A 16,166-nucleotide genomic window follows, 5' to 3' on the forward strand; every position below is an offset into this window, starting at 1 on the left:
GGTAGGGCCTTTAGGAGGTAATTAGGCCATGAGGGTTTCTCCCTCATTAATGGGATTAAGGCCCTATTAAAAGAGGCTTCGAGCAGCCTCAGGCCAGCTTGCCCTTCTGCTTTCTGCCATGTGAGGATGCAGCCAGGAAAGCCCTCACCAGACCAAGGGCCAGCATCTTGATTTTGGACTTCCCAGCCTCTAGAACTGTGAAAGTAAATTTCTGTTCTTTATAAATTACTCAGTCTCAGGTACTCTGTTGTAGCAGCACAGAACAGACTAAGACAGGGGCTCTATGCATCCAAATCATTTGCTTTTCAGGGTAAAGATGCAGATTTCCAGGCCCCACTCCAATTCCTGAGTTACATTACTGAGCATGGGGGTCTGAGAACTGCATTTTTAACAGGACACTCTTTCCCCTCATGACCCTTTTGCCACAACGTGCCATTTTGTTTAACCTGCATGATCATTCATGGCAGCCTTGCTTGGCACACTGAATGTGAGAACCACTGTGTTTTGAGGTAGGAGATGAACGAACACCAGCACTCAGAGTCTGGGTCCCCTTTCTTCTCTTCTTCAGCTGCAGAGTCACGGAATATAGAATGTGGCTTTCTGCAGTTAGGAGCTGACATCAAATACATGTCTGCTGGGAAGGGGAGCACTGCCTGCTACACAGAGCTTGGGCTGGAATGATTGCTTTTCGCTGACCATGTATTAAACCCGTAGTTTAGCGTCTGCTGCCTAAAAGCTCAGGACCCAGGCCCAGGTGCGGGGGAGGAGAAGTTGACTTATTCATCCCTTGTTGCCTCACTGTCCTCCTCTACCCTGAAGATGCAGGATCACCTTGGGCCTGGGCTGCTTAGACAAAGCTTTTCGTCTCTTCCATAGCCCAGCATGGGCATCACTAGTACCTTCCAGGGATCAAATAGAAATATTTACGCATGGTCAAAGGGACAAATAGTGACCAGCTATTTTCTGCCCTGGTTTGATAACGAGGTAAATGTTACAATCTCTCTCACACAGTTAATGAGAGACACTGATTCAAAATTTCCTTGCTACTTTAAAGAACTTGATCAAAGATAGCATTGATATTGTCTTTAATCACACTTACTGGACCACGAAATCCTGGAGGGCCAGTGTCCCCTTTCTGTCCCTACAGTGAAAGACAATTACAAATTGTGAATATGGTCACCCAAAGTATTTACATATAAAAAGCAAGATGTACAGTTAAAATGAACAGTATATTGATGTTTAGATGTCATGTACAAACCAAATGAAAGTTAAAGGGACACTGACTTTAAACTATTTTCCTGGAGAGCCCGTATCTGGGTAAGGAATCCTATCTACAAGGTGGTACAGAAGTTGCTGTTGCCCTGGTGGTTCTCCAGGTTTCTTTCACAACACCATCTTCAGTGCTCGTTCATGTACATTTCTCATTCCTGTGTTCTCACCCTGGTTAGAGGCACAGGAATATCAGACTGTGGGTTGTATGCATTTCCAAGTGTCTCCGCTGTAACCAACCCCCTTTCCTTCAAGAAGGCATTTCAGAATTCTACTGGAAGTGATATGGTTAAAGAGTAAATCTTAAATCTGCACATATACCTACATATATAGCCATGTGCCACATAACAATGTTTGGGTCAATGATGGACTGTGTATACGATAGTGGTCTCATCAGATTATAATACCATATTTTTAGTACTCAATTTCTATGTTTAGATACACAAACACCCACCACTGTGTTACAATTGCCTACGTTATTCAGTACAGTAACATGATATGCAGGTTTGTAGCCTAGAGTAACAATCTCTGCCATCTAGGTTTGTGTGAGTACACTCTATGATGTTCGCACAATGACAAAATCACCTAATGATGCATTTCTCAGGACAGATCCCTATCTTTAAGTAACACATGACTACACATGACTTGAAAATGTTTGTAACATACTGTCAGAAGTGCAGAATACAGTTCACAACTAATTGACCACAAGCTTTCAATGTATCATGACTCAGATTGAGACTCATGAAGTCTAGCCTATGCTTGATCTCAAATAACCACAAACTTCCTACAATTGTAGGTCTTTTTCTACCTCTTCCTCATGGGAAGCTGGAATCTCACTGGTCCTAAGTCAGACAGCTTCAAGTACACAGCACAAGTTTAATATCTTTTCCTCAAGAACACCCTTCAAATGTTTAAGTAAAGTTGCCACATCTCTCTTTTCTTCTTAACAGACCTAGTAGCGTATTTGTATGAAGCCTGTTATTGTAATCCCTTGTACTTAGGTCCAGGATGTAGGTAAAAGTAAAAGCATAGGCAAAACCCAACCTATTAAAAATAGGGTATTAGGGAGAGGGTTACCTTAATGCCATCTTCACCTGCTAACCCAGGGAAACCCCTGTTGCCCTTGACTCCCTAAAGAAAAGAACAAAAGGAATGGGTCAGAAGACACAGGAGCCAACTGCTCCTGCGGGGGGAGCAGGTGCAATTTGAACTCCTCTGAAACAAAGGAATGTGCTCAGATGATCTCTCTTCACAGTGGAGATGTAAAACTATGATTCCCAAGTGCAATTTTTAAAACCTGTAAGCTTTTTGTTTGTTTATAACTATTTAGTGACTTTTAAAATTCCTTCTTCAGCTAGTAGGACTGACATTTTTACTACCTCCATGGGCCAAATCAAGTCTATACCTCACTTCCAGGGAAGCCAGGAACGCCGTCTTTACCGGGTTTTCCCTACAGCAAAAACAAATAAAAAACATGAAGTTTAATAAATATGGCTAACTTTACAAATATGGAAATCTTAAGTGATATAATCATCTCCTCTTGACTTCAGGCATGAAAAGTCTGAGTAAAGATCCTCACCCAGGTGTTAGAAGGAAAAACTATTAACCACAGAATACACAACAGCCCTCTCTTTCCAGGGAAGGCAGAAGCCAGTCAGAATGGGAAACTAGAGAAAGTCAGAGAAGGAAGGAAGGACATTAACAGCCAAACTTAAATTAGACCTGATGCTGTTCATCCTGAGCTTGGAAGGAAAATAAAAATCACACTGGGCAGAGAAGTAAATAAGGAAGCCTAGAAAAGGGAAGGTGTTCACAGTCCGTTTATTCATTTATTTGAAATATTGGTAATTCCTCGGACTCCAGGTGTGCCTGTATTTAAATACATGTATAAAAGGTATAGTGTGGTATCTCAACCAGCAGCGTTGATTGACTTATGGTATTGGCGTTTCCTGATAAAATTTAAAAATCATGTTCATTGAATATTTTTTTCCTGAGGCAAAAAAATATGTTTTTTGCTTATGTATAATTTTTATAGATTTTACTTTTCCAAAAGTATAACTTATAGAAATTTAACACAATAGATGGATTTAAATCTTTCCAAAATGGATCTGGGTAGGGTTGTGGGCCCTGCTGCTTCCATTTTTCCAGCCACCCACTTCTGGTCACAGATTGCCCTATATCCTTTGTGGGGGCTGCCCTTCCCTCACTCTGGGTGGTTCTGATGGCACTGTCAATCTAAGTAGTCCACTGCCCCACTGGCCTGGCCAATCATAGTACCCTTTTCTCTTGGTCACAGCCTTTTTTCCAGAGTGAGAACAGATATGACCAAGCTGGGCCAATGAGATGAATTCCCTGAGATTTTATAAATGGACACAGGGAGAGAGAGGCTCTCTTTCTCCTCTAATGCCATCAGCCTGAAGTTGTCTGCTCAAGGGTAACTCTTTCTCCCCATCTCCCCTGACGTGGAAGATCATCTGCCAGAGGAAAGAATGAGGCTGATATGCAGAGAGAAGCAGAAGTGAGATGGACAGGGAGTCATGCCCTCATTTTTCCAGGCTCTGAAGTCCTTGAACCCTGTTTTAGCCTTGAACATCTTAGATACTTGAGCAGGTAAATCCTGCCTCCCAAATCTTAAAGAACAAAAATTTTTAACTGGAGCTAATTTGAGTTGGGCATCTGGTTCCTGTAACCTAAAGAGTCCCAAGTCCTGACTAATCAAAACTGCACATGACACCGAATTTCCAAATTTACCTGCGGGCCGGGGTCTCCAGGAGCACCCTTTTCAGATCCGTATGATTCTCCAGGCAGTCCCTGTATTAAGCAGAGCTATGTCAAGTTTTATGAATTACTGATTTTTTTACTTACATTGATTTTTATTAATTTGTCCCTTTTGGTTATTCTGCCATTTAAAAACATGTTTAAGTGCTGAGTCATCTAAGAGAGAAATCTTATTGATGAATAGTAATTAAAAAACAGATGCTAAAAAAGCTGATGCTGAAGATAAGTCCTAAGATGGGCGGCATTGGGGCTGGGCGCGGTGGCTCAAGCCTGTAATCCCAGCACTTTGGGAGGCCGAGACGGGCGGATCACGAGGTCAGGAGATCGAGACCATCCTGGCTAACACGGTGAAACCCCGTCTCTACTAAAAAATACAAAAAGCTAGCCGGGCGAGGTGGCGGGCGCCTGTAGTCCCAGCTACTCGGGAGGCTGAGGCAGGAGAATGGCGTAAACCCGGGGGGCGGAGCTTGCAGTGAGCTGAGATCCGGCCACTGCACTCTCAGCCCGGGCGACAGAGCGAGACTCCGTCTCAAAAAAAAAAAAAAAAAAGATGGGCGGCATTGGATGCATGTACAACAGTGCAAGGATTTCAGCAAGGAATGGCTGTAAAATAACTCTAGTGTATTCATGATCTCTGCAGTCAAATGTTATTGTATTTTAGCCAATATTAAGACTTAAAAGCAATAGCTGCTCTGCCTGTGGAGTAGCCATTCTTTTATTCCTTTACTTTCCTGAAAAAAAAAAAAAAAAAAAAACTTAAGACAAAACACACATCAAACTAAATACTAGGGCTCTACTTTGTGTGTTATGGGGACAATATAACTTGAAATAACCTACTGAGGGTCCAGGAGGTCCAGGCTGGCCGATGGCTCCCTTGTCTCCCTTTTCCCCCTTGAGGTCCTGCCAAAGAAACAGTTCAACATTGTTATAAATGGATGAAATGAGATTTCACTGATTCAACAGTGAGACAAATCCTCTATCTGTTCAATAAATTGGGTTTACAAACTATGAATGTGCCTTATGTTAATACAACCCAATACACCTTCCATTTCTCACATTTCAAATTTATACCTGTGAACTCACTGAAGCTACCTGCAAACTTTTTTTTTAAGTATCTTCTTTTTTTTTTAAATAAAGCCTCACTCTGTTGTCCAAGCTGAGCCTCAGATCTTCCCTGTGTAATGTTTCCAAGATTTATGAGTAAAGGACAGGAAGGAATAAATCCTGGAGGTTCTGGCTGGCTGAGGAAGCTGGGCTGAACTGGGCTTAGATAACAAGATATTGTAAAAGAGGTACAGGGTCACGAGGACTTCGTCCTAGACACGGGAAGGCACAACCCTAATCATAAAACTGAAGAATTACCGTTCTGTTATCTGGGCCAGTTAGGGTCACAATAACTGTTCCTGGTGGTCCCGGGGGTCCTGTTAACCCTTTCACACCCTAAAGACAAAAACACTTAGGAGTGAGAAAATAAACAACAGCATCACCATTTCAATGTTACTACATTTGAAAGGTCTACTTTTCCCCTTTAGTGCTTATACGAGAAGATAGAACAAATGAAGGCCCATCAATTTCCGCTTGACCAGTAAGTAAACGGTATAGGCTGATATGCTCTGGGACATACAATATCTTGCTTGCTAATAAGACATAGTATTTAAATTACCCGCTCTCCTTTTTGTCCTATCACTCTTTCACCCATGTGACCCTGTAAGAAAACACAAAACCAAATTATTTTCTAAAAATAAATATGAATAGTCTAAACTCATCAAAGTTCCAATATTTGTAACTGAGCATTTATATTTAAACTTTCATTTTAGAATGATAAATGAGTTTAGCTATTTCTTAGAGAAGAGCATTGATATGTTTCTTTTAGAGGAGGAACTCTTGAGGTGCAGAAAGCTTAAGGGATTAAACAGAAAGCTAACATGGCAAATGCTGACACGCAGTGGTGTGGGGGAGGGAAAGGAACCCAGCTCAGAGCATATTTTCTGGCTCTGCAGTAGCTAGTTTTGATCCCACTGGCCGGCTACTTAACTTCCTGATGCCCTTGTTTTCTTGTTTTAAAAATAAGAATGGGTAGCTGCATTTCAGGATTCTGAAATTCAATACTTAATAGAGAATCTAAGAATAGAATTCCAGCTACCCGACTTCACTGGTAGTTTAGTGACATGAGTCTAATGCAAATAGTTTCTTCACTAATGATGGCTGATTTGTCATTTCGACTAATACCTGCTTGCTTTTTCACCCATGAGTACGCAGATCTTCCCCTTGTTAGACCAAAGCTGAGGGGAATCAAAACACTTTAAACCTCAGCTCTGCCATGTACTGTCTATTGGACAATTCACTTAACCAGAACCTATCCATCTCTCAGGGTGCATGCGTGTGTGTGTGTGTGTGTGTGTGTGTGTGTGTGTGTGTGTATTTGTGTGTACCAATAAGATAATAAATATGAAAGTATCTTAGAAAATACCTCATATAAAAGGCTACCCGAGCCAGGCACAGTGGTTCACGCCTGTAATTCCAGCACTTTGGGGGGCTGAGGCGGGTGGATCACCTGGGGTCGGGAGTTCGAGACCAGCCTGGCCACCATGGTAAGACCCCATCTCTACTAAAAATACAAAAAAAATTAGCCAGTAGTGGTGCTGTACGTCTGTAATTCCACTTAGTCGGGAGGCTGAGGCAGGAGAATTGCTTGAACCCGGGAGATGGAGGTTGCAGTGAGCCAAGATCACACCAGTGCACTCCAGCCTGGGCAACAGAGTGAGACTCCATCTCAAAAAAAAGAAAAATAATAATGAAAGAAAAGGCTACCTGATAGTAGGAGATACTGTGCTTAGGACTAATTTCCTGTTGGGGCTTAGCCTCACTCAACATTTTTATAATTAAACTAACAATTGCACTTCTGTTTTTTGTTTGTTTTTGTTTTTTGTTTGTTTGTTTTTGTTTGTTTGTTTTAGATGGAGCCTCTTTCTGTCACCCAAGCTGGAGTGCAGTGGTGCTATCTTGGCTCACTGCAAACTCCAACTCCCGGGTTCAAGCTATTTTCCTGCCTCAGCCCCCTGAGTAGCTGGGATTACAGGCATGTGTCACCATTCCTGGCTAATTTTTGTATTTTTAGTAGAGACAGGATTTCATCACGTTGGCCAGCCTGGCCTCGAACTCCTGACCTCAAGTGATCCACCCGCCTCTGCCTCCCAAAGTGCTGGGATTACAGGCGTGAGCCAATGTGCCTGGCCTTGTCTTAACAGAAACACATGCAAGACCCTGTGTAATGAGCACACAAATAGTCATCTTTTACTTACTAGCATAAGACCCGGTTGGCTTTGTGAAGCAGCATACTACAAAAACTCAGAGGATAATGTGCTGTGTGAGATGATCAGAAATGGAAAACCTGTGGATTAAGAATCCTTGCATTTTTCCTGATAAGTAGCTTCTTATAAATTGAATTAAGACTCTTTGTATCAGGGATCAAGTTACTGAAATGCAAGAAGAGAGGTGAGAGAAGCTAGCCATGCTCTTCCCTGCTAGGAATCCTTGTGAGTTCCAGAGAGGTACCTAACAGTGACCCACATGAAGAAGCAGGCCAGGTTTGACTTTGAGATTGAGTAGGGTGTGCTAGCTGTTACATCATATGAACGGTAGTCTACCTTAGGTCCTCTAGGTCCCATGGCTCCTGGAAAGCCCTAGAAAAATCCACAAATGAAAATCACAGCAGGAAATCCATCCAACCAGAAAAATTCTTTTAATAACTTGTTAATAATAAATAATGAATCTATTAGTTGACAGAGTCTGTAGCAAGGATGACTTGATACTCACAAAGAATCCCGGAGGACCAGGTGGGCCAACAGGCCCAGGAAAACCTGGAGGGCCTGGCAAACCCTTGAAATTGAGAGAAGAATAAGAGTGAGTTTAACTTTACTTCTCACTTAATAACAATGTCCATTAATTAAATGCATTAAAATAATAAAATCAGGAGAGCCTAACACCTCCCTTTTCAGTGGCTGCAGTTAATGACAACAAATATCAAAAAGTGTGTTGCCATGTGTAACAGGCTGGCAGGACCATCTGGACGATACCGTTTCTAAAATGACCAGAGTAGTTAGTTTACTTCAGATGTTTCAAAATTTTGCTTTTGTCTTTCTTCCCACCTCTTTTCTCCTCCCTTTTCCTTTCTCTGTCTCTCGTTTTGGCCGAGCATGCTCCTATGTTAGGACCTGCCACCTGCTCTCCCTCTGCCTAGAATCCCCTTTTCCCAGGTATCTGTATGACTCACTCCCTTTTCCTTTTCTTGTCTTTATGTAATTGTCGTCCTTTCCGTAAAGCCTTCCTGCTTATCCAAAGTTCTAACCCACCTTCCAACCCAGACACTGCCTATCCTGCTTTCCTGTATTATTTTTATTTTTAGCATTTATTACTCACGCACCATAGAGTTACTCATTTACACTTTTTTTGTTTCCCCCATGAGAATGTAAGCTCTATAAAGGCAATATATATACATTTTAAGAGACTGGGTCTCCTATGTTGCCCAGGCTGGTCTATAACTCCTAGGTCAAGAGACCTTCCCGTCTCAGCTTTCCCAAGTAGCTGGGACTATAGGTACATGCCACCATGCCTGGTTCATCAAATTTTTAAATATCTATCTATCTGTCTATCTATCTATCTATCTATCTATCTATCTATCTATCTATCTATCTATCTTCTATCTTCTATCTATCTATCTATTTTTTATTTTTGAGACAGAGTCTCATTCTGTCCTTGGGCTGGAGTGCAGTGGTATGATCTCTGCTCACTGCAGCCTCTGGTTCCCAGGTTCAAGTGATTCTCCTGCCTCAGCCTCCCAAGTAGCTGGGACTACAGGTGCATGTCACCACACCTGGCTAATTTTTGTATGTTTAGTAGAGATGGAGTTTGACCATTTTAGCCAGGCTGGTCTCAAACTCCTGACCTCGAGTGATCCTCCTGTCTCAGCCTCCCAAAGTGCTGAGATTACAGGTGTGAGCCACCGTGCCCAGCCTTAAATCTACATTTTGGCTGATTTGTGCCCTGCTGTATTCCTAGAGCCTAGAAATAGCCCCTTGCACATAGTTGGCAGGTAAAAAATATTTCTTGTATAATCGAATGTACCATCATTATATCTTCAACGTCATCACAATGACTAATACATAGATGATAATCAATACACATTTAAAGAATGTATCAATATCTTGGATTACTATTATCTCTTCTTCCTGGATCCCCTGCCTTCAGCATCTGGACTCTTAAATGTTTTCTAAGCAAAAAAAGCGAGAGCCACTATATCTTGCATCTCTTCTCAGAAGCCTATAATGGCTCCTAACTGCATCATTCTGCATTTTTTGCAGCTCCTAATCTAACTTCACATCCTCAGTTGGGATGGCTTACCACACAGGAGTTCAACAGCCTCAACTCAAACTCACTTAGGCAAATATTCCATCTCTACCCAGGAATTTCTACATATAATTCTGAACTAAGTTAAAAGAATTCCAGTTAATTGGCTGGGTGTGTTGGCTCACGCCTGTAATCCCAGCACTTTGGGAGGCTGAAGTTGGTGGATCACCTGAGGTCAGGAGATCCAGACCAGCCTGGCCAACATGGTGAAACCCCATCTCTATGAAAAATACAAAAATTAGCCGGGCATGGTGGCCCACGCCTGTAATCCCAGCTACTCAGGAGGCTGAGGCAGGAGAATTGCTTGAATCCAGGAGGCGGAGGTTGCAGTGACCCAAGATTGCACCACTGCACTCCAGCCTGGGTGATAGAGCCAGACTCCTTCTCAAAAAAAAAAAAAAAAAAAAAAAAAAAAAAAAAATATATATATATATATATATATATATATATATATATAACACATATATGTAAATATATAACACACACACACATATATATATAACTAGTTAGTTTTGGTTATATACAATTATAACCTGAAAGTTAGCACTTGAGGTTTACTTCTATGAAAGGGTCGTTTTGAATCACAAAGTAAAGCACACACAGACCCAAAGGCAGTTGTGACTCTTTGTATCCCTTTTGGATCCTACTCAGGCTACATACATATAAATCAGAAAAGCAAACACTTCACCTGGAGAGCATTGCATTTAAATAAAAAAAACTTTATTTTCTTTATTATCTCAACTTCAACTGGAGAGAGTTGCATTTAAATAAAAACCTTTTATCATTATGCAAATTTTAAAATAGGGCTGTTATTTAAAATTACAGTTTTAAATAATATTCAATGTGTGATACAAATCTATCCTTATTTTCAACAAATACAAATTAAGTGGAACATAACTATTCCTGTTAGATTCAGGCCAGCTTGGTGACTGAGAATGAAGAGGAGGATGAAAAACATACGCAGATCATCTTTGCATATCAGCATCATGTAGTTTTCCAGAACAGAGTGAAAGCTTTAGAAGGAAATGAGGCCAGATATGTAAACAGAATAAATAGGAATTTCTATTTAAAATCTTCTTAAGAGAGTGAGAGGAACCTATGGGGAAAAAGAGAGATGGAGGAAAGAGAGGTGAAAAGAGAGAGAAAGAGAGACTGAAGAACTGAGAATAATAGGGACCTTCTCTGAAGTGCTGTACCTGGGGTCCTGGAGCCCCTGGCAACCCGGGGTCGCCTTTTGCATCAAGTTCTATATCTTCTCCTTTAGCAGGAGCACCCTTGAAAATGAAGAAGTTCATCAAACATCATCAGTGTTATATTTTTAAAACCCCTCCAAGTGCTTATTCAAAGTTATACTTCTTCAAAGATAAAAGTGCTTTTCAAGATAGATACTCAGAGAAATGATTTATGATTTTGTAATTATTCCATTATGAAGATTTCAAAGCAATTTCCTATTTTCTAAAATCAAAAATTTACAGTAAGCCCAGTACAGTGGCACATGCCTGTAATCCCAGCACTATGGGAGATCAAAACAGGCAAATCACGTGAGGTCAGGAGTTCAAGACCAGCCTGGCCAACATGGCAAAACCCCATTTCTACTAAAAATACAAGAATTAGCTGGGCGTGGTGATGTGCACCTGTAATCCCAGTTACTTGGGAGGCTGAGACAGAAGAAACGCTTGAACCCAGGAGGTGGAGGTTGCAGTGAGCTGAGATCATGCCACTGCACTCTAGCCTGGGCAATAGAGCAAGACTCTGTCTCAAAAAAAAAAAAAAAAAAAAAAAAATTACAGTGGAAAGAAGAAAGATGCAGGGGTAATAAGTCATTTCCCAAGACACCAAAAATAGCAATGTGGGGCCCTGAGCATGAGGTCAGTTTTCTTCTCCAAGACCCTATTTCCTTAAACAATGATACAAAACCTGTAAGACTCTTTATGACAAGAGCCAGAAGGAGCTATTTAATAGGAATAAATATCATGTCCCAATTATTATTGTTTCTGAATGATTAAGGTCTGGATTATGAAATCTTATTTGTAATGACTTAAGTCTCATTATTTAATAGAAGTCTTTTTCACATGTACAGTTAGAGGTTTTCAGCGACAGCATTTCCACCAATGACTTACCTTTTGTCCTTTCAAACCAGGAGCACCCTAGGAAAAAAGCAGCCTATGAACAACTAGAGGAAAATCAAACGCACACACTCCTACTCGGTCTGCTCTGCCCTCTCTCCTGTTTTGCAACCTCTCCCCATCATACACCTCCCACAGGCTTACAAAGCAAAGTCTTCCCTTAATCTTTTACCTCCCACCATATTGTCCTGTCTTTCCTTCGTCTCACCTGGGAACTTCCCATTTCCTTCATTTCCCACCCTTTCCTCAGTTCCAAATCTGCCCCCTGCTCCATCCTGCCATGGAATTGTCCCTTGCTAAGGTCAGACATGATATTGATGTTGCTAAAACCAATGCCAACATGTCAGTCCTCCTCTGAATGGACTTTGCAGCAGCATCCAGCAGCTGTCTGCCACTCCCTTCTACTACAGTAGGTCTTTCCTGGACCTCCATAATACACCCCTGCTGGTTTTCTTTCTCCCACCAGAGCTGCTCCTCCTTTACAGGCTCATTCTCCTTGATCTCAACATCACTGCTGGAGCTAAGTCTCAGTTCTAAGCCCCTGTTCTCCTCACTGTGACTCCTTGAGTCACCACCAGCTGGAACCTCTTCTCTGAGTGAATCCAAGTACCTCTCATGCATCTCCACTTGGATGTCTCAAAAGCAAAACAAAGTCTCCACTTCTAACCCTACGTTCATAATGCATGTATTCATCCATTCCCTAACTATTAGTTGAATGTCTACTATGGCTACCCCAGACTTCCCTAAAGTCATGACGGATTTGTGTATATGGCCGTATGGAGTAGACCACTTTTATTTATGCTTTATGTCTTTGATGGGGATTAGAAATGCAAACCTACCGGGATCCCTCGGTAGCCCAGTGTCCCTGGGAGTCCTGGAAACCCCTGCTCACCCTAAAAGACATACAAAGTTTGTTATTATTCTTAGTTGTTCTAGAATAGCCTATTCAGATATTTTTCCTGTTTCTCGCTTCCAACTTTGCAATGGTAAATCTAGACAAAGTAATCCAAATTCCTTATGGCTACTGGGTCATGAGGCTGAAGACCAAAAAACCATTATCTTAATTAAAAACAGGATTAGAATACTGTTTCTCAAATTGTGCATAAATGGCAAAGTCTAATTGCGCCAAGAACTTTTTAATTGCTGTTTCCTTCAAACTTGAGTAATTAGTTCATTCATGGCCACCATTCTGGAGAAAAGGAGAGCTCAGTTCGAAAACAAAAGGAGGTGAGTGAACACTGAAAAGCTCAGTCATTCCTTCTCTAAAACTAATTCTGCACTCAAAGCTTTGATTTCTGATTTATATACACAGCCTCAGATGAAAACAACCAGTTGAGCTCCAAGTTTTCCTTCTGTGGGAGAACTTTCCTTAAAAGACAATTAGAAAGCAAGCAATGCGAAGAAAGAAAATAGGAAGTTTCCTGGCTCCGAATTGTACTGTTGGTTCTGGTCTAAAGCAATGTTTCAAGGGAAGCCTGTCTTCCTTTCATTGCCACTTCACCTTGATTTAGTCATTCAGCAAAACATTTATTAATCATCTTCTGTGTGAAAAGTACTTACCTTAGAACCATTGCATCCTGGTACACCGACAAGTCCATAAGGCCCAGTATTGCCTGGGGTGCCCTGGAAGAAGAACAAGTCTCAATGAGGAGGGTCATCCCAAGAAACAGTACTGAACTCACGGGAAAAGAGGGACTGATTTAAATAACTCTTGAAATATAAATGATTATTTAAATGGTTAAGTAGGAAATGTACATTGTGGTTTTATGTATAATTCCAGTAACAGCAAACTAAACAGGCTGACTAAAATGAAGACTTATCAAGTTAGGTGCAGGTATTTAAGATAAAGCAAAAGCCTTTTATCCATAAAATAAAAAAGTCCCTTAACATGCTGTTTTAAGCTGGGGAGAAAGGAAGGGAAAAAGAGGAGGAAAGTGTGCACAGATGAAATTATTTTATTATTCTATGCTATTAAATACAATCATTTCATTCTATCCTATGCTATTCTATCAGCTTGTAACAGATAGTTTCCTTCAGTACCTGTGGGGGTTTAGTTCTAGGACCTCCATGAATACAAAAATCCACAGATACTCAAGTCTCTTATATAAAATAGTATAGTATTTGCACATAACCTATACATATCCTCCTGTATACTTAAAGTCATCTCTAGATTACTTATAATACCTAATACGATGTGAATGCTATGTCAATAGTTGTTATACTGTAATGGTTTTTAAGTTTGTACAATTTTTATTATTTTTTAAAAATATTTTTGATCTACAGTTGGTTGGTTGAATTCATGGATGTGGAATCGATGGATATGGAGGGCTCACTTACTATATAATTTGCTAATTATCCTACCCTATCCTATCCTGTCCTGCTTCTATTTCAGGAAGTACAATTTGACTCATATGACATAAAAATCCACACACTAATATACCATCCTAAGGTGCTATTTCTTCATGTAGGGAATGCATCAGAACACATTTTCTCACATGACCGTTTTAACATCTTTATTAAAATGAGCTTATTTTTCAATTTTCTAGCTACGGATTTTTCCCATTACTTACTGGAAGTCCAGGAGAACCAGAAAATCCTGGCAATCCAGTTACTCCCTGAAGACATAGAAAAAAGGAGGGGGTGACAAAAAACACTTTTAAAATGTTCAATATATAAACATAAATTTATTTACCATTGCAATAATCTTTTTCTGCAACTATAACTGGGAATGGCTCGAAACGATTGGGAAAACAAACACCAAAGCTTTAACAAACTTTTGTAAATCTCACATTTATGTCACTCTTAAAAAGATATCATTAAGATTAGTTTTGGCTTTTTTGGATAGATTTCTAAGGTACAATTTGCATACAATTAAGTGCTCCAAGTCTTTTGAGAACAGCTTAACTGAACAGCTTAACGAATGTTGACCTGCGTGCAGTTTTATATACCATCATCCCATCAGACACAGAGCATCTGTATCACTCCAGAGGTTCCTTCATGGCCTTTCTTTGTCAGTTTAACACTTGCCTCTAATGTGATAACCACTTCTTTGACATCTACCATTACAGATTAGTTTTACCTGTTCTTGAACTTCATCTATGGAACCATACGCAGTGTACTCCTTTCTGATATTTGTGTAAATCTTACAGTGAAAAGCTGATCTTTCAAAAAGAATGAGTTCATCAACGATCAGGATGGACTGGTTGGACTACTAACCCTTACACCTTTGGGACCCGTGAGTCCTGGAAGTCCTGAAGAGCCCTAGATTCAAGTGAAAAAAGAAAAAGTAAACACTCTGAAAATTATTTGGCGCTAAGAAACCCATACATGAAACCCAGTCTTAGTCACATGCCAAGCTGTTTTGCCCTTCTGATGATTTCATTGTTAATAAGATTCAATTGCTCACTTATTTCATTGGAGCTAAATTGTTTATCAGAAAAGACAAAAGTTCATCCAAACCCTTGCTACTCGAAGTGGGGTTTGGGGCCCGCAACATTAGCATTACCTAGAAGCTTATTAGAAATGTAGAATCTTAGATCTGCCTCACCTCCCAGACTATTGACCCAGAATCTGCATTTTTAACATGATTCCTTAGTGATTCTTGGGCACTTTAAAATCTGTGAAGGGCTGCTGCAAAAGTCCTAATTAGCCTCACAGCTGCTGAGGTCTGATAAAAATGAATGACACAACTACAATGGTGGATGAGAATGGCAGCCAGTATTTCTGTGCACAAGAAACACTCTATTAACAAAATGTGCCTGACATGCACAAGGAAATAAATAGCCAAGTAAGGACTGCCTGAACCAGAGAGAAACTTGCTTTGGGCATGTAATGCATTCAGTTCGACGTCCTGTTTCTTGGAGAATAACCTTAAATGGTGACTGTTTCAGCTAGGCCACGTAGTGTGAAAGTTTCATTGTCCAAAAGCCATTTTCATCATTCCAGAGAGTTTCAGTTTGTTTTGATTTTTAATTTTATTGTTATTATTTGAGAAAAGGGTTGTTACAGAATCCTCTGAGATTGCCCTGTCCAGGCCAAAGTCAGTCTCTCCCATCTATGGTGGAATTCCGGGGTGCGTGGCTGTGTTCAAGGCCAAGGACATTCCTCTTCCCTACAGAATTCTATTCTTATGATACAGAAAGCAGAAGGTTTTACTTGCAGGTTTTACTTTCTCATTGTAAACTTTTTTCATGCAGAAAATATTTAAAATTAAGATAGAAATCTTGTAAATCTAAAACATCTTTTTGGTCAGGTTTTAATATTCTCTAATTATCTGTCTTTGATGGTATTATCTTTTGTAGCTATTAATATATATCTATAAGCCTTATATGCTTTAAAATATGAATCTATGACAACATGGCACTCAGGTTTTCTGGATTAATTTTCTGGAATGCCTGCACTCATATAACCCATACTAAGTGCCATGTGTTTTTGACTATTTTAATGAATTTCAGCACCTCTAAAGAAATGCTGAAGAGAATGAAACAGAGTAGGCTATAGATAACATTTTTTTTAAAACAAGGAATTGGCATTAGGCTGATCTAAGTCCAGGGCTGAAGTGGCAAACTCGTTCTACCAATAGAAATG

General features: G+C 40.3%; 1 protein-coding gene and 1 long non-coding RNA gene across 2 annotated transcripts in view; one reads left to right on the forward strand and one right to left on the reverse strand.

The window, feature by feature from the left end:
- The window catches only part of LOC115893191, an 88,647-nt gene that overhangs the window by 67,347 nt on the left and 5,134 nt on the right, over positions 1 to 16,166 (forward strand). The window lies entirely within an intron of this gene.
- COL4A3 (collagen type IV alpha 3 chain) overlaps positions 1 to 16,166 on the reverse strand; it is a 149,664-nt gene that overhangs the window by 54,913 nt on the left and 78,585 nt on the right. The window contains exons 4-18 of the mRNA XM_010375623.2: positions 14,796 to 14,840; positions 14,150 to 14,194; positions 13,140 to 13,202; positions 12,419 to 12,472; positions 11,574 to 11,600; positions 10,650 to 10,727; positions 7,864 to 7,926; positions 7,695 to 7,730; positions 5,711 to 5,752; positions 5,410 to 5,487; positions 4,885 to 4,947; positions 4,021 to 4,080; positions 2,675 to 2,719; positions 2,347 to 2,400; positions 1,100 to 1,141 (exon numbers count right to left, since the gene is read on the reverse strand). Coding sequence (XP_010373925.2) covers positions 1,100 to 1,141; positions 2,347 to 2,400; positions 2,675 to 2,719; positions 4,021 to 4,080; positions 4,885 to 4,947; positions 5,410 to 5,487; positions 5,711 to 5,752; positions 7,695 to 7,730; positions 7,864 to 7,926; positions 10,650 to 10,727; positions 11,574 to 11,600; positions 12,419 to 12,472; positions 13,140 to 13,202; positions 14,150 to 14,194; positions 14,796 to 14,840 — 795 coding nt within the window. The remainder of the gene's footprint in view (positions 1 to 1,099; positions 1,142 to 2,346; positions 2,401 to 2,674; positions 2,720 to 4,020; positions 4,081 to 4,884; positions 4,948 to 5,409; positions 5,488 to 5,710; positions 5,753 to 7,694; positions 7,731 to 7,863; positions 7,927 to 10,649; positions 10,728 to 11,573; positions 11,601 to 12,418; positions 12,473 to 13,139; positions 13,203 to 14,149; positions 14,195 to 14,795; positions 14,841 to 16,166) is intronic.

Source organism: Rhinopithecus roxellana, chromosome 14 (genome assembly GCF_007565055.1).
Source record: "Rhinopithecus roxellana isolate Shanxi Qingling chromosome 14, ASM756505v1, whole genome shotgun sequence".
Taxonomy (NCBI): Eukaryota; Metazoa; Chordata; class Mammalia; order Primates; family Cercopithecidae; genus Rhinopithecus; species Rhinopithecus roxellana.